At 42.2% G+C, this 18,437-nt stretch overlaps 2 protein-coding genes across 2 annotated transcripts; both read right to left on the bottom strand.

Moving 5' to 3' along the window:
* Positions 1-2,238: 2,238 nt before the first annotated feature.
* lonrf4 (LON peptidase N-terminal domain and ring finger 4) lies at positions 2,239-13,877 on the bottom strand. Its single transcript, XM_080465965.1, has 12 exons — positions 13,080-13,877; positions 11,506-11,624; positions 10,801-10,923; positions 10,510-10,695; positions 10,300-10,417; positions 10,000-10,069; positions 9,788-9,902; positions 7,912-8,033; positions 7,658-7,816; positions 6,285-6,447; positions 6,039-6,188; positions 2,239-5,496 (listed from the first exon to the last, which is right to left on the bottom strand). The coding sequence occupies exons 1-12, from the start codon at positions 13,375-13,377 to the stop codon at positions 5,347-5,349; spliced, it is 1,773 nt and encodes a 590-aa protein (XP_080322091.1). The 5' UTR covers positions 13,378-13,877; the 3' UTR covers positions 2,239-5,346.
* A 1,663-nt stretch (positions 13,878-15,540) lies between these two features.
* On the bottom strand, positions 15,541-18,116 carry med7 (mediator complex subunit 7). The gene is made up of 2 exons (XM_080465839.1): positions 17,966-18,116; positions 15,541-17,185 (listed from the first exon to the last, which is right to left on the bottom strand). The coding sequence occupies exon 2, from the start codon at positions 17,174-17,176 to the stop codon at positions 16,412-16,414; it is 765 nt and encodes a 254-aa protein (XP_080321965.1). The 5' UTR covers positions 17,177-17,185; positions 17,966-18,116; the 3' UTR covers positions 15,541-16,411.
* Between the last annotated feature and the right edge of the window lie 321 nt (positions 18,117-18,437).

Raw genomic sequence — 18,437 nt, 5'->3', positions numbered from 1 at the left:
CTTCCGCAACAAAGGTTCTGATTTTTGCTATGGGTGGGGTTCTTTCAATAACATGAGCGCAAACGAGTCAGACTTCAATCAGGCAGAAGTCTCCGTGACTAAAGAAGAAAATTTTCAGCCTTGTGGGAATGAAATAGTGGCGACATCACATGAATTCTATTTATCTAACACTGAACTGCTCGATGTTCGTGCCCATATTTCAGACAATTCTCTGTAATGTGGAGACACACACACACGTTCATTCATTCATTTCCCATCTCCTCTCAAGGGGTTTTCTCCTGTTTTAATGCCTAAACTCAAAGTTTTCAACATGTCGTCAAAATGTAAATTAATATGTTATGAATTATCCACAAAAGAAATGGTCACCTTTAAGCCACTATGGAACTATGGTCCCGACAATGTTGGCAACACCTTATCCATCACACGCACGCACGCACACACACACACACACACACGTCCTCAAAAGCTCTAATCTCACAGAAAGAGGGCATTTAGCGCCGCAGAACACGCGTGCATACACACTGATTTGGCAACTTGAGCCCTCTCCTGCTATCACCCCCTCCCCTTCACTCTGCTGCAATTCACCACACTCCTATCAGAGGGAATTAGCTCCCCGCGTGTTGTCTTTCATGCTCCACAAGGTAAACAAAATGCTTTTCACTTCAAAGACAAAGTTTCTCAATTTCCTAATTGATAATCCTGCTCTTGACATTGAGGTGGGGTTTTTTTTTTCCCCCAGTTTAGTTCCTGTGATGACAGAGCCACATCCATCCCCCCCGGTGCTCTCCGTCTCTCTTGCTGTTCTCACTGTTGTACTGAGGGAAGGCTAGTCTATTTTAGCAGGAGCCCTAGTGAGTTGTTCCATAATTAGGAGGGATAATTATTAAGGTCTGGGCACACATGCACACACTTGGCTTTTCAGGACTGAAGCGTGCAGACATCCTAGGTTTAGTTCTCTCTGCTGTGACGAACCTTTGACCCCCAATGGACATAAATTCCAACTTTTATCCTAAATTCTCTCATGTCTTGACAAAAAAAAAAAAATCTGCTATGACGAGGAGTTCCTGTGTCTCTATATCCCCGTGAGAAAATGTTCCCCTCCTAATAGTAGAAATACAAGGTAACACACACACACTGAGAGCCACAGCCAGTGGCCCCCTTTGCGATAACTCCTACAAAACGCCTGTCATCCTTACTCAGTCATACACAAGCAGGGAGTCAGCGCAAGCCGATGGATCAATTTAGTGCAGAAAAGCTGTGGCATTCTTCAAATGTAATGGGCTTTGATGTCAACGCTGAGCAGCATTACAGAACCCCAGTGAAACCTTTTTATCTGCCTGCTTCCCATGCAGAGGACGTCAGCAGGAAATATACCTCACTTCAGCTATTTCTTTTTCTTTCTTTTTCTCTTCACACACACACACACACACACACACACACACACACACACACACACACACACACACACACACACACACACACACACACACACACACACACACACACACACACACACACACACACACACACACACACAGTTTTCCACTTTTTCTTAATTTTTATTCTTCCTTTCTTTTTGATTTTTCTTGCCAGACTAAAATAAGTTTTGGGACCAAAATAGTTTGCGACTAGAAACGCTGTATGCAGTCACATCTAACAGGTTTCCTCTTGCTCTGGTAGTCCGAGTCAATCTGTGTTATCTGTCCACAGCTACAGACTGCCCCCTGGTGGAGCTTATGTGGATTGCATGTATAGGATAGGATATCAGTATGTGTGCGTATCTCAAACACTCAAACACCAGACACTTTTGACTAATGGGAGAAGCGTCGTCGGTACGAATGCTGCAGGTGTCATTCCAAGCTAGATTTGTGTAAAATGTAAGCCATTAAATATTACCTTTCAATCTCACTAATTTGGTTTGGAATACATTTTTTCTTGAATCCAGTTTTTATCAATAAGAGCAAAATCAGAGGCTTCCTCCCATCTACCACAGCTGTTGCCCCAGTTCATACTATAATTATAACTTATTCCTGCACCGAAGAGTCTTGTTATCGGCATGTGAGGGACGTTTCATTTCCATCACTTATTTGTACCGTGTCCCATCATGCTGTGAATTCTAACGGATCCTGCCGCTCCCATTATGAGTGTGTAGTGTCGCTCCTAAAAGAGGAGTCTAGCAGCACACCATTCCAATCAGTTGGACAGGAAACACACACACACATCAAACAGGGTAGCTTTGAAAATCTTTATTCACATTGACATTTAAAAAGTAATCAGTGAATGAGCAGATAAACAATATTCAGTTGATCTACTGTTCTTGGCTTGGTTGAAGAGAAAATTAATGCAAATCCATCAGAGGGACCCTTTTTGACTTCCAGTATGTTTATGAGTATAGACGGAGAGGTATTTGAAAGCTGTGAAGTAACAGACTGGTCTTTAGTCGAGACAGCACCACAGACCACTGACCGTCCAGTAAACATTTCCCGCAGAGCTGCAGCGCATCGCAGGAACTCGTCGTCATGGTGCTTTTCACAGCCTTCCCCAAGCAGACGACAGTAAGACTCACTCTCGTGGCGAATCGCTGCCAAGAATGGGTCACTTAATATGCCTCGTAATCTGTGTCCAGAGACAATATAGATTTGGTGCAAATTGTTTTCACAGTCTTGAGGGGCAATTCCAAAGAGACAAGTGACATCTGCAAAAGTTTACAAAGGGCAGAAGCTCCAGAGTGAGTAAAAGGAAATAGAGCTCGAGATTAGTGGACTGTACAAAGGATTACTGCCAATTTTAAATAAGATGACAGACAGCTGGGTGAAGATAGGAGCGGGGACTTGGCTGGGAATTGTTAGTGAAAGTGCAAAACTTTACTAAGATGATGTTGTCAATTGAAAAGAGTAAACCCACATGGCTGCGACACATACATCTTTTTATTTGAAGTAAGAAAACTGACAAAGAGAGACGATTTGCAAAAGACCAGAAAGTGTGCGTGACATGACAGCAGCGCATCAGAAAACAAAGCACATAAAATTATTTCACTATGGTGTCCTGTAATCGATTATTGCTCTCATGCATTTCCAACAAGGTAGTCATTCAAGATGTCTCCAAGAATTTTAATCCCTTTTGATTTGATGTAGCTTTAATTGTGTCTGGTAGCAGGAGATTGACCTTTGGTCGTGTTAGCTCTCATTCTGCAGAGAAATCAACCCTGCCTGGAGACCTGCTGTGGTAAATGGCATCTTAAGACGGGAACTATGACTCCAATCTCACACATAAATGGCTTCAAAAATTTGATCAGTGTCTATTGAGAAACAAAAAGTGCATTTCTTCAACTCAAATAAAATGCACTCAGGACAGGAGTCAATACATATGTCTGTTTACCAAGTAACTAGAGCTCAAATAATATTTCTAAATGGTTTATATTAGTTATTCGGCTAATTAAGAACGTTTATATTAGTTGGGAAACAACTGTTGAACAAAAAAAGAAAAAAATCTGTTTGGGATTTTTTGGGGCCGTTTCTAAAAGGGGGTTTTATGACCAGGAGGTTGATTTTCTCAGTAAATATCAAGTTAAAGCTCCTGCTCCCAGCTATCTGTGCCCTCGAACATCTTCCCAGGATGCCAGAAAGTGCAGAATAGCTTGAACTATGGACTTAAATATAAAACGAATAGTGAACAAAATAAATGTGGATTAATTCTGTGCAGAGCCCTATTGATACAGATATGAGGATTCCAATGGGCAGTCGTGCTCACTTATTTCTTTGCATTGTGCTTCCTGTTTCAAAATGTAATGTAAATAGTCATGCTGAGAATAGACCCCCCCCCCCCGACCAAGTTTTCCCTGCTGATGTTTTACCTCTGCATTGCTGTAATAATGCAAACTGTTCAAAATGATATGTTGGCCACAAATATAAACCATACTAAAGGCGTGAGGGTCCAGGCCTAACTTCAGAGTCCATCATGTACACATGTACACTACCACTACTATCATCTAAACTACCTCCAAAAGGATTTAGACATAGAAATCACTATGGCACAGTTTTTTATGCATATAAAAAAAAGCATAAATCAACAAACAAACAAAAGTCAGTTGTTGGTAAATTGGTACATTCCATGGAATGTAGCACAATAAACCCCCCGCACCCCCCCCCCAAAAAAAAAAAACAAATCACACAGAAACTCCAAGACTTGCAGGTCTCCTGATACCTTGGCCCAGGCACTCAAAGGCACCGTGGCTGGTGGTAGAAGGACCAGACCGGCATAAAGGAGGGCACAGGGGTAGATGTCATGCCCTACACCAGACACCCCCAGGGGAGGACCGAGTACTAACAAAAGTATTATAGCAGAATAGTTTTCCTCTGCATGAGAGTGGTGAAACGGTAAAGGAGGGAACGTGACAGGAGCTATTTTCAGTGCCAACAACGTGCCTGTTTGCGTTGTACAAAAATAACAATAAAAAGTGGAGACTGACAAAGATGCCTTGTTATTTACACTTCATGCTTAACTGGGGATTCAACTGTAAAAACAAACCTATCACACCTCTAACTGTCTTACCCCGTCTTCTCGCCCATTAAAAATAGATCCTCCAACTGAAGCCGTGTCAAACGATAAATTATAATTATTGCAACAAGTTTCGTATTTTCAAATGGTACAAAACAAGCCATCATCAGTGGCTGCGAAGGCCAGCAACTAAAACACAAGCAGTACAAGTCGTGGCCCATAGCAAAAGTCTAACGGGATTGGCTGAAACACACTTTAATCTATCCTGAGCTGCATTCAACAGCATTCCTGACCATCTCTACCTTTTAAGAATGCTATTATGTTTATTCTCACTCCAAAAGAAACTATATTAATGCGAAACAAACGCCTGGTTTTGAATAGGCAACACGTGGCCGTACAGCGTGCTGTACTCGCTTGGCTGATGTTCTTAGTGTTTGTTGAGGCTGGAGACGCCGAATGTCTGTTTTCGGGAATATTATTGAACTGATGATATTATTAATCCAAAGATCAGTTATTCACTCTCAGTAGTCCTAAATTACAAGCATCTTTGGTCAACCCTTCACGTTGTATTGACACAGTGAGATCATTGAGCGTTCAGCAAGCTAGAGAGTGCGCAAGCTCGAAGAGCAAAGACCCAACTTAGGAAAACCACATTGAGTCTTCCCAGAAAATCACAAGCCCCCTGCTTTTGATCAAAAGATCAAGGCTTGAGCTGCAAGTTTAAGACAATTGTTCCACGATTCAGAGACAGCCGACCCCACTATGCTCATCGGTCTCACTCCATTTATCTGTGTGCGTAACGCTCGACTGCCAGCGAGTTGTGGCCATAACACCTCTGAGACGTGGGCTCTAGCTTTGAGAGAAGTATTCAAGGACAAGACGGAGGTGTCCCAGCCGGTCTTTGAGTGAGTTCAGGGACAGGACGGTGGTTTGATAGGCAGGGTCAAGTTGAAGGACGGAGAGCAGCCACCAGCACCACGCCGGACCGTTGGACGAGGCCTGCAGGATCGTTAGCATGATCAGAAGACAAACAATGATCACCATTTCAAAAAAGCTTTCCAATATCGTATTCTTATAAATTATATACTTGTCCTGTGGTATAAAAAAGTGGTGGTGTGCAGTCTTCATACATATTAGTATGACCTGCTCCTTACTTACTCTTTATTATACTAAATTTCCCATTCCCTTTGCTATTATCCTACTTAACACGTAAAAATCCCAAAGTGATTCTCTAGCTCTTTAAAACTTTTTCCAATGCATATTTATTGCGTTTACAATGGTTTTCTTATATTTGCTGTCCCCTAGTTGAGATAAATAGGTTAATAGGTTCAAAAAAGTTGCCGGAACTAAACTTTTGTAAAGTAACTCAAATGTGCTAAATACTACAACTGCATAGCGAGTAGTCATAGTTCTGACATCAAAATACATTTCTAAAATACATGGAAAACATATCTAAAACTGGTGAGCGATGATAAATTGTCACACGGCGCTGGAAGTGGTTAACCCAGGGTGTACCATTACACTCATGTTAAGATCCGCACCTGAATATTCTCCTCCTTTTCTGGCATGCTTCCATATTGTCTGTTGATCTGCTCGCGCACGCGGCCACCGAGGCGCTGGTACCAGTCCTGGGCCTGCTGGTACACACTGTCATGGAGATGCTGCAAGAGCTCCAGCTCACTACCATCGACCTGAGAGGAAGCAAACAGCAGAAATAAGAGTGATCCAGCGAGAGATTTTCCTGCTGCGTTTCTTTCAAGGCGCATAATGACCTCTGTGAGGCTGACCTTAAGATCCTCAAGGTACTCGATATCAGCAGTGTGGTAGCCATCCCTCTGTCCTCGCTTTAGCACCTTGAACCTGCTGCCGCCCACTGTTTCCACATACGAGCGTCCATCAGGGAGCAGGTCCAGACCGAGGATCTCCAACATGCAGCCATAATCTGCAAATCTGAGACAAACCAAGACAAAAGTGTTACATCTCCATTTAATGCCAGTATGCCTAAATACATGTTCAAAGTGTGGGATTTACCAAATTTATATGAGGACATATATTGAGGTCAAACAATCCAATTCCAACAAATATTGTGAGCTCCAGGTAGCGCCATCCTCTATTTCATGAATGTTCATTTGTTTTTAAATGGTTCGGATACATATAGGAAACTTTAAAGTTTCCCAAAGGATTTCAATCACTTCCTTGTCAAGTTCTGTATTTATATACTGTGCCATATTTATATGTAGATAGTATATGGTAAGTTCAATATTTTATCACATTTCTTCAAAACTTATAACATGTTAAAGAAAAAAATAACAAATGATTAAATTAGTGTGCTTAGCACTGAGATAGGTTCCGGTTGGTATTATTTATAGAATTGGGAAAATGATGTTGAAGAAATGCTCAACACTTTTCAAATAACCCAAATCCTATTGTGTTTTTCTTTTTTATACTGGCCCAGTGTGTTTTGAGTCAGGTGCGCCTTATTTATGCCATTTTCATAAAAATGGAACAATATCATACCCTAAGCAGAAGACCCCATACATTATCTCTCAGATTTTCAATTTAATTAATCCAATAAATCATATTTCGTGTCCTTTAATTGATCACACTTCTTATGGCCGTAAAGCCTTTACAGAAATACATTGAGAAATCCAAAATGTGTGAAGCTATGGATTATAATAAATCAAATATATTTCAAATTTTCCGGTCGTAAATGTCCCTTGCTGGGGAATTTTGTATAAGATGGCCTCATTATGTAAACCGTAACCAAGCATTTAATGGAGGATGAAGATGCACAGCAGATCTCGCGGCAGACTGGTGACCACGCTGATATTTCTTTCCACCCCCTCAGGGTCACATATGACTGATTTTAAACTTTGCCCACTCTGAGATCTTCTTGTGCAGCACTGCTGACAATCTCATCAGGCTCCCTCCAGCCTGCTGTGAGCTGCACAGTTAGGGAAATGTCAAACATGGTCTCGGCGCCCCCAGACAGTCTGCTCAGAATAACAGCAGGCATCTGTTCGGATGCGCGGTGCCGATGTCCCGTGCGTTTGAACTCGGTCCAGAATTATTGGTTTTTGCTCGACCAAAAACACAGATGATTACATTCTGATGTGGCTATTTGATGCGAGAATGATGTCACCATGAGTGAGACGCATACCCTTTGCCGTGCTCGTAGCTGCACATGCCAAACTTCTTGGTGCCGGTCTCCATGCAGCGACGCATCATCAGACGATACCGTGGCTCAAAGATGTGCAGCGGGCAGGGAACTCCAGGGTAGGCCACAGTGCAAACAAATATAGGGATGTCCTTAGTGAGGCTAAGGACAAAAAGGAGACGAAGGTGAGAAAAGTGATGGACAAAGACGAGACGTGAGGGGTAGAAGGGTGTTAATAGTGTGATGCAGGCGCCTACTTGGACAGTTCGGCCATTTCTGCCACGTGGATCTGCTTCCTCTCATCCAGTTGTGAGGGAAACAGCCGCGTCATGATGTCCCGGACCACAATGGTGACGTTGTACTTCCTGTTTCTAAAGTACTAGGAATTTTTTTTGACAAGTGACACTTGATTAGAATTCTTGCAACGCATACAATGCGTGGCAGTAAATCAACTCGCAGAATTGAAATATATCTCAACAAAATGTATTGGTGCATAATGACATCTGCAGTTTACTACGCGGGAGTGATTTTGGACAACCTCTGGAGAACTTTATGAATGTGTAATATAGATTATAGTTTCATAAAGACTGCATTGTGGTCTAGCAGAGTCTCCATGTTCTCCATGTGTGTGCGCAGTGGGTTTTCTCTGAGCCCTGCCCATCAGGGAGGTGATCTGAACTGCAGATGGATGTGAGAACGTGGATGGAGCAGTAGTTTGACAAATCACACAATTTGCGATGTCTTCAAGGACCCCACCTTCACAAAGCTAAAGCCACAACTCCCATTAAAAACTCTTAACATTCCTGTCAGAATAATCACACTCTGCTATGACGCGCGATGGCAAATAATTTAAAAGCCCTTTAAAGTATATAAAGTATCATCTGTGATATAAGCTGGATCTTCTCCACTGTGTCAAAACACTGACGCTTCGGCTCAAACTTCCCCTTTGGGACGAGGGAAGACTCGCAGGTTGCCAAGAACAAGCACTCAAGTGCCACAGCTTCACAGTTCAAGTGCGACTCTCCGAGGCCTCCAAACATTACAATCTGGCTCAGCATTCACAGCGTGACCCTGAAGGGGTTCACAATGCACAGTGGTGCAGAAAATGACGAGCAAGTAGCAGCACCGTGGAGCAGCTGGTAATGCCGTGCGCCTTACAGCAAAACTCGAGCTGACAGGGCCCTTCAGTTTGGAGATTGCAGGTTCAATCACTTACCGAGAAAAGGGCTTTCTCAGGCTTAAACTATCCAAAGATATGCCTTATATAGTTTAATGGTGACTATAAATAGTGCGAGTCTGTTTGCTGGTCATCTGTGTCAATCTTGAAGTGGACCCTGTCAGCTGCAGAAGGTTCGTCACGTGAGGACACAAGACGAACGGACAACAAGCATGTCCTTCGTTACGCTCTCTGTGCATCTCGCTTTTGTACGGGTTGGACAATGAAGGTCTTTCCACTCACCGGGCTGCCATTTGATCTTTGAATCTGAGCTGTATATTCACCTTTTCTCACCAATGACAACCCCGAAAAGAAGGCTGAAGCCTCACAGAACCAAAATATGGCGTATTATCAATCTACATTGTAACTTAACATTACACCACAGGTCAGAACAATCATAGTTCACTAGTACACCAGGTATACTTAAATATCTTGATAAGACAAGAACAAACATGTTCAAAGTTGTATGACTGTAAGCCATACAAGTACGACTGTTTTGATCACTTCTCGTACATTCAGGCAAGTCCGTGCCCACACATCTGTTACAACAGAGGTTTTATCTTCAATTTTTTTTTCTCATGCAATCATTTATTTGAAGCTAAATTTAGAAATGAAAAGACAAGTTCTCTTTTTCTGTAGCACTCATGTGATTTCGTTTTCAGGTGAGAGTTATACAATCAAACTGTTTGATGAGAAGACGCCCACCTTTAATCATCAAAGAATGATGTCTTCCACCCTGTCTGAGATAAATTTGCTATCTGAAACGCCCAGTGTGGCGAAAGTAAAGCAAAGCTTTAATAATTAAGCAGCTCCTAAAGTCGAGATGCTTGGGAGATAAAACCAGGCCTTTTTTTTTTTTTTTTCTACGAGGTTTAAAATAGCTGTATTCAGAGAGAAGAGTGTCTGTGGGCGGTTACCTCTTGTAGTGGCTGTTTGCAGAGTGGACAGCGAAGGTTGTGGTCCAAACTCCTCTCTATGCAGTTCTTGCAGAATGTGTGGCCACAGGGGGTAGTGACTGGTTCAAAGAACAACCTTCCAAAGGACAAAAACAGACATAAGCATTAACAAGAGGGCAAAGGGAGAATGGGACTTTGAATCGGTGAATCAGTGAGTAGTTTGAGACACTAACCTAATGCAGAGAGGACACTCGAAGTCTGACACGGTGAGAACGCTCAGAGTTTTCTCTCTATGGCGAGTACCTGCACGTAACACATGAAGAAAACGGGACAAAACACGGTCATCTCAAAGATTTCTGGAGAGTTTGCCCTTCTGAAGGAGGACACGCAATTATCATGTAATTCCAAACCATCTGGTGGGTGTTACAGAAAAGCTGCTCATGGTGACAATGACAGAGATGATGCATGATGGGCAAAATGAGGATCGAAATGACAGTCAAATTATAAACGTCTGCACCGGTATGTCAGCTTACCCCTTCCGTGCCCGTCGTCCTTCCTCATCATCATCTCTTCGTCATCTTCAGCGGCAGGGAGAAAGGAAACTGCTTGGCAGAGGCTGAGGCAGCACTCGGTACCTGTGTCATGCTTCACCTTGGAGATGGAATCAGACACGGCCTCATCAGTTAAGAATTTATGTGCAAGAATCACACACTTGCCAACAAAGAGCCACGGGCAAAGGTTACCTGGTGTGCCTCTCTCCTTCCACCTTCTGCTTTATCTCCATGAGGGTACAGGAGGTTTTCTGCGTGAGTGGGCCCCTGGGAGCCACTGAGGGTGGTAATGGGACAGGGCTCCTTCAGGTATTCAGACACCACCTCTAAGATGCAGGGCACCTCGTCTGGCACCGCTAATCCCTCTATCTCCAAGATCTGACCATTTAAACCATCGAGATGACAGATTAAGCCACGAACAAACTCGTTAAAGAAAACATAGAAATAACCTTTTACATTTGCACAAAACGGAGATACACGAACCTTCTTGATTTGGCTCTTTGCAGGAATAAAGTCAGCTTGAAGTTTTAGGCAACGGTGGAACTGGACGATGGCTTCTTTTTGCTGACCCATTTCTAACAGCACTTTCCCTTTACGAAAGAAGCCCTGCACACACACAGAACAGCGTTATCAGCACATAACTGTCTGCATAAGCAAAGACCTGCACAGCATCTCACTGTGGGGAAAAAGCATTTATATAAAACAGCCTTCATTGAAAAAAAAATTTAAATAACACGTTTGCTTATTATAGGTATTCATTCTTTGGTTAGAGCTGTGTCACTTCCAGCTACAATTCAAAACAGTGACGTTCTCTTTGAAACAACCAACTCCTTGAAAGTAAATAGGTTAACAATAACAAACAAAATAATTTTCTTTATTAGCAGTGAGCCACCTACTGGCACTGAGTCATTAAATTACAATATGACATAAGTGGCTGTTTGCATAACATTTACAAAAATGACATAACGTCTATAAAAGCGTTGAAATGGGTCAGCTTGGCACGCAATGGACAAAACTATGATCTCTGAGGTTACTTATGTGCTGTTGGCACGCAAGTTACAAAACCCACGGACACAGAGCATGTGGAGTTAGACACAAACACACACACATACACACACAGAGAGTGGAGAACTGTGGTTGATCACTTCAAATGTGAGCTAGTAGATGGTCAGATATGAGATCTCGCACCTCTGTCCAGTTGGGACGAAGGCAGCAGAGGATGTCGAGGTCCGTCAATGCATCTTGGAATCGCATCAGGCCCCAGTGAGCTTCGGCTCTGAACAGCTTCAAGCTGTGATCATCTGGGACTTAGGACGCAAAGGGAAGAAAACCCAAAAAAAAAAAGAGAGAGAGAGAGAGAAAACTTGAGAATAGGTTCATTTAAATGATGTCGCATTTAAACAGCTGAGGCCTGATTGCTCTGGTGCATTTTATACATTCACGATATTCAACATGAAATATGGAGCAACAGGTATTTGCTTCACAGAACATACATGGGGACTCCAAGCTTGAAATGCAAATGCAACAATCACTATAACTGATGTTGTCAGAACTCACATTAATTTTATTTAAATACTACTTCTAAAAACACTGCCAACTTGGTCAGTTTTCTATGACAACATAATAATCAATAACACCGACCTCAAATAATACCTACAAAACTAGATTGTTGTAGGAGAGTTGTAGATGTCAGTGTCACAATTCTCGTTCTAATTATTTCTAAACATTAAATTTAGTGGTTTGGCTTGTTCAACTGAAAAGCAACTGTTTCCCTCAACTTATGCATGGAAGGCGAAAACTTGCACTGCTCCTGCTACTACCCCCATATTAAGTTTCCAGGCCTTTACAAACAAAGACTCAGTGATGTGTATGTTATGAAATGTTAAATGTAAGTGCACGGCTCCCGGGATTCATATCTCCAGTGATTTAAGTGAAACTGCAGTATGTAAATGTGTCATTACACAAGAGGTCAGACTGATGGAGCAAAGTAAGTAGCAGCAGCAGTATTTAAAGGGATTGGCTGGGAAGGCATGCAGGTAATATAACAGCGTGCAACTGATTCACTGTCACGCTGAACACTGCCGTGATCCCCTGGACGACCACTGACGAGATCAAATTCATTGAGGGTACAAGCTGTCCCGTTTAGTTCCTCATGGCTGAACGGTGACAATAAGGTCAAATGCACATGTGAAGCCGGTTGCAGTGGATAAGCAGCTGCACTGATAAGACGGAACAGAATATCTATTTGCAAGGCTGTCTATGAAAACAGTCTTTGTTTAAACTGTGGGGGAAACTACACAATACTCTTTTTAAAATGTCACAACCTCCTATGAATGCGTTTGTGATGGCATGAAAGTATGGAAAAAGGAATTCTGCCCATTCTGCAGGGAAGAAGAAGAAGGAGCATCTGACCCAGATATACATTCAGGTCAATTGCCTAATCAGTTGTTACGGTGATACAGCCAGCATCAAAGTCTGTGCCTGAGACACCACCTCCTATCTGACCCCCTGTCTCTGTCTCTCTCTCTGCTGGGCTCTGGTGTTCAGGAGATGCACTTTCAGCCAAAATGACTGGGGACGAGCCAAAATTGTGTGCAATGCGTAAAAGTGTAAGTCCAAGCACAAGCAGTCTGATCACAAATAAATGTGGACGCCATCAGTCCGGCGGAATCTTTAAAAAAAAAAAATCAAATAAATAAACTGAAACCAAAGTGACCAAGACACAACAGTGTGCACCGTGGAGGTGTATCTCCTCTCCTTACCTAAGCGAAGCCCCTCATCCGCGATGCGTAAAGCTTCCGTGAACTCGCTGCCTTTCAGCTTCTCCAGGATATGGCACTTCATGCGCGTCTCGTCGGGCCAGCACTTCTCCACCACGCTGATGAGGAGCACGTTGTTCTTCATGCCCCTCACCTCCTTCGGTTTTAACCTCTCTTTACACGAGGGACACTTTGACGGGAGGAAGCCCACCACGCACCGCCGGCAGAACGTGTGACCGCACGACACGGTCACCGGCTCGCACATCAGGAAGAGACACAGTGGACACTCCAACGCATCCATGTTGTTCTTTTTAAAGTTATATCACTAATTAAATGTTTCTTTGTCGCCAAAGCCCTGCAGGAACGCGCTTCTGTGTGGTATTATTGCACGGACCATTTAAATAACACCCCGACAGCTGAAGGTACAGTCCAACGCGTGCCGCATCTGCTGGAACTGGACCACTTACTAGTCCAGCTGCTAAAGCCAGTCCTCATATGTTCTCCTGCGCCTCAAAAAAAAAAAAAAGTCTAATCGCTCACATTATTCAGCCACAACTTTGCTTTGTGGCTCATAACATCGTCCCTCTCCAGACAGCTTCTCGTCCGACGCGCCGCTTTCGCCCCTCGACGCTCCAAACTCGGCACGAGCCAAACCTGTGCCGCCGCGCATGAGTGGATATTTTCCTTTTTAATCGATTTAATAACCCGTGTCCGCTTTTAACCCCTGTAGAGTCGGATCCACACTGTCAGCCACGAAGGTAGGTTACTGTGTAACACCATTACGTTACATAAATAAAGATCACGTGACGTGGCAGCGCGCCCTCCCATTGGCCCGCACGGTGGCTTTCCGCCCTGTTGTGAAACCCAAGGATGCAGAGTTTCATAACATAATTCCTGCCACAGAAGCGCATTGCATTGTTTTTATTTTATTTTATTAGTCCCGATCAATTAAAACACGGGGAGGGTGAGTGTTTGGTTTACCTGGTCAATATCCCAGAATGCATAAACTGGTCACAGTGAAGGGAATCCCAGCTGAGGGTAATAATAACATGGAGGGGGCGGGGTGAGCGGATCATGACATAAGCCTTGTTCTGCTCATCCTCGAACTGATACATTCAAAACATACATAGTGGCAAATGTGTCACAGCACTGAATCTGGTTTAAACTGTGCTGAAACGGTGACCTGTATAAAGAAGTGCGAGGGCAACCCAAAACCAGGGGTTCTGCAGCTCACTGCATCAACATGAAGCTCCACAAACCATCTGTTGTGCGTCTCTGAAGCTTTCATAACGTTTTATGTAAATCGTCCTTTTAAACGTGTATCCTTCCTTATATTGGCTTTTACAATGATAGACACTTTTTTCTTTTTACGTCCTAATAATATATCTTGTGCTTAATGAGGCATGATTTTATCAGTAAATGCATATTTATTCAATTTACCATGTGTTAGAATAAACATTTTTTCATAATCTTTAGCAAGAGAAACTGTTAAAAAGGGGGGGGGGGGGGGGCAGCCCAATTGTCTCAAAGTAAAATCAATAAATAAAATGCAAAACAACTAAAACATTTAATCGCGGATAGTTAGAATTTGTTAAAATGCCACAAAACACCCAAAAAAAGGTGGAAAAGGGTGAGAAAACAAATAAAATGGATGCAATTGTTGTTATTGTCTGATTTTAAAAAAAAAATAATAATAAATCTGATTTACTTGTAGAATGTTAAACAACCAGACCTCTGAAGTCCTCATGAAGAAGTTTACTAAGTGTTTGCAGAGTCAAAAAGAAACAAGGTGAAGCACCTTTTAGTTCCTAGTTTCCTCACCTGTGGAACAACCCTTCTGAGCAACTGAGGACTACTGACACACTCACTTCTTTTAAATCAGACCATAAAACACTATAATTTGCTCAGACCTTCCATTAAACAATACATTCTACTTTATCATATTTATCTTAATTTTTTTTTTTATGCCTTTAGTTGCTTTCATTTGTTTCCTTAAAAAGCACAGTGAATTGCTTTGTGTCTGAATGATATAAATTTGCCTTGCCTATAATAACAATTTGTTAAAACAAAAGGTAAACAGTTCCAATAAGTAATTCGATCGGCCCATTACTCAAACTTAGCTGTGAGACATTTACAACTATTCAAATTGGGTTAATTGACGTGTAACTCTGTGATCAGTCCCTCTAAACACACACTTACTCTCATTAAACTGCATTAAGACAGTCACATAATGGTATAGTTTAACCGACTGGAGGAATGAAGTGGCATCTTTAAGCCCCGGCAAGAAAAAAATACCAGCTTAATGCACTTGTCTCACCAGAACAAATTCCTCATATTGTGTGACCTATACCCGCAATAAATCTATTTCTGCTTCTGATGAAAAGACCGGGAGTGTTACCAAATGTTCACGATATTCCACTGTCCTGTATCTGCAGGTTGAATCAAAAAGTCTTTGACAAATGAAAAGATTTTCCATCATATTGTTTTAACAAAACAGTTTTTTTCTATGTCCAAAAAAATAAACTGTCCATTAAATAAAACATCTGAAGATTTGATCAATTTCCATTAAAAAAGGAACTCAGGTGTCACTCTGACCTGCGTGGTGCAGTTACATCAATATTATGTTCTGAGAGACGGCCCCATTAAAAAAAACAAAAAACTAGTTCAAACCAGAAATCTGCTTGTTGTGCAAATCATTACCTCCCATGTCAGCCTCCAAACAAATGACATGTCGTGACAAAACTGATTGATTGTTCCAATATTCAGCTTCACCTCCTCAGGAGTTTCCTATACTGTAACCCGAGGAGATGTGAGAACTTGAGTAGTTTAGGATTAAATTAAGCTTAGTAGAAAAAAAAAAAAAAGAGTTGCTTTTCATGTAGGAATACTCTGCAAGTAAGGCAACAAAACACTGGTCACACTGTTGAGTACTTTGTTGAAAATCGTGAAGGAATGTGAGTGAAGGCGGAATAACTGCGTAACCAGGATCTACATCTTTCCAGACATTTCGGTGACCACTTCCACTCAGTTACAAAACCCGCTAAGTCGCAGTGATGTGACTTTATTACTTTTCAAAAAGAAAATCAGTCCCTTTTTTAATACAACTCACAAGACTTGACAGTGATGAATCTAAATGAACAGCTCTGTTGATGTGAGAACAGTCACATAGTACAAATTTATTTAATGGTTTCAATGCAAGAAAAAAAAAGAAAACAGATTTCCTAAAGTATCCATGTAATTTTTCATTTGAGCTGTTTTATGTGACCTGGTAACAAGAAAACACAGCAAACATGACGGCAGAATGACAGCATATAGACAAACCAAAAACTCTCAATTTAAGCTATTTCATCAATGATGCTGCACATGGCTGCATCTTTGTCCCACATTTTGTCCCTCCTGGAGGTCGGGCTGCTTTTGTTCTGGTGACCAGCTGCCATACAGCTGGCGCCCGTTTCCTCTACATCCATCGGTTCTGTTTTCAGCCTGGGAGCCAGTTCGGAGGTACAACCAACGATCGTCGCTGTTGATGCACTGTTTGTCCCTTCACAGGTGCCGTCTGGCCCCTCCATCTGGGGCAAATCATCAGGGAGAGAAGTGAGGCACCCCTGGATCATCTCCACCACCCTCTCCAGATGTTTCTGGAACCTCTCGGCCGTCTCCAGTCTCTGTCTTTTCTGCACCTCCATCATCACCCTCAGCGTTTCCCTGGCTTGGTGTGGCCTGTACTCATTTATCAGATGGTGCATATGAACAAACAGAAGCTTTATGTCTTCCAGTTTCTCTTCTCGCTTTATACTGCCGGGGCTTTTGATGAGAATGTCCAGCAGGTCCAGAAAGTTCACAAGGATGGACATGTTGAGCTTCTTCAGCTCCCGCTTGTGGTCGAACTGCATGGGATGGAGCCTCTCGATGCCCTGGCTCTCTAAAGGCCGGATTATCAGTTCATCACACTGGAACTGGTTGCCGAACATCATGTAGCTATCTCTGATGGGCGGTGGCGGCTTCGGGGCCAAGCCCTTGCGGATGTTCTCATCGGTGTACTCCTTGATGTACTGCATAGGCGGAGGAGGCAGCGCACTGACCTGCTGTGGTTCACCCATGATGGAGATCTGATTGACGAAATAAGAGAAACGGGGGTAAGAACACATTAGAAAATCTGAAATGTTTTCCACATGCAGGTGAATGTTAACATATATTGCTTAAGCGTGACTTCCATTAAAAAGCCAAATCTATTCCCAAAATAAACCAAAAACGCTAACTTAATTCAGTGACTGCTTTTAAATGCAAGTTTGGACAAGTGAAAAGGAATACCCTGAAAGCCAGTACTAGATTGGCATAACTTTCAAAAACACAAAGTAAACATGTTATTAAAGTCAAGTAACAAATTATCACCGTGACAGGGAGCTCACCTCAGTAAAACTGCATTTTTTATATACGTTATATCAAATTAAGTAACTTGAGCTAATCCTTAATAGTTCGCCAGAGTAACGATCTGAACAATATATCAGAAAGGATGAGCAAATACTCCGTTTTGACCAGAGATGTCCACTGTCCAAGAAGCTGGAGCCGTTCTCTGTGGAGTTTGCATGTTCTCTCCTTGTCTGGGTGGGTTTCCTCTAATCTTACAGAATACCATGTTGTTGTAGAGCTGGCTTTTTCGATCCATAGAGAGAAAACATTCATTAAGCATTTTTGAATAGACTTAGGACTAAACTCAAGCATTAAAAACAGGTTTGGTGCCTCTTGAGAAAGATCTGAGTTTTGTTTTAATAGCCAAACAGGCTAACTAGCAATGCCATTGCTAACCTGTAAAGAGTTACATCCACGCCTACATCAAGGAGCAAACCGACAGTCAAACAAAATCTTCCAGTGTTAATGTCACGACTAACCTTTCAGGGGACTTTGCAGCGGCTGAATTTATCTTTCGGTAGTAAAATGTTTCCGTCGGTAAAGCAGGAGTCTTTAGCTCATAGCTTAGCTTAGCCCAACCAGCTCACACTGGGAAGAAGTCGGTGTGTGCTTCACTGCTATTGGATGAACAAAGCACGTGACTTATATTTGCAACTCATCGGTTGGATAGTGGCTGAGGAACAAACTGGAATCTGATTGGCTGAGAGAATAGAAGTCACGACCATGTAGTTCACAAAGGTTTTTTCCAAATTAAAGAAAAAAAAAAACATGTTTTAAGTGTTTCTGTCTGTTTTCTGTTCACAGGAAACGATTTCTTACCAAAGGTATTTACATTATTGCCAGACATTAACGTGGGTGGGCTAAACTCAAGGCAAGACCGATTTATTTTTTGATTTTTATGTCAAATATATCTAAATTATTGTATTACCCAGTTATATTGTATAATTGTAC

This window comes from Lipophrys pholis, assembly GCF_963383615.2.
Source record: "Lipophrys pholis genome assembly, chromosome: 6".
NCBI lineage: Eukaryota > Metazoa > Chordata > Actinopteri > Blenniiformes > Blenniidae > Lipophrys > Lipophrys pholis.
The sequence above is the reverse complement of the archived record's forward strand: the minus strand, read 5'-3'. Positions and strand labels throughout refer to the sequence as shown.

Coding starts and splice junctions, on each gene's coding strand:
- lonrf4 (XM_080465965.1), bottom strand. CDS start 13,377: ATGGATGCGTTGGAGTGTCCACTGTGTCTCTTCCTGATGTGCGAGCCG. Junction 10,924..11,505: donor TTCGTCCCAACTGGACAGAG/GTGCGAGATCTC, acceptor GTGTGTGTGCAG/GGCTTCTTTCGTAAAGGGAA. Junction 10,070..10,299: donor GGACGACGGGCACGGAAGGG/GTAAGCTGACAT, acceptor TGTTACGTGCAG/GTACTCGCCATAGAGAGAAA.
- med7 (XM_080465839.1), bottom strand. CDS start 17,176: ATGGGTGAACCACAGCAGGTCAGTGCGCTGCCTCCTCCGCCTATGCAG.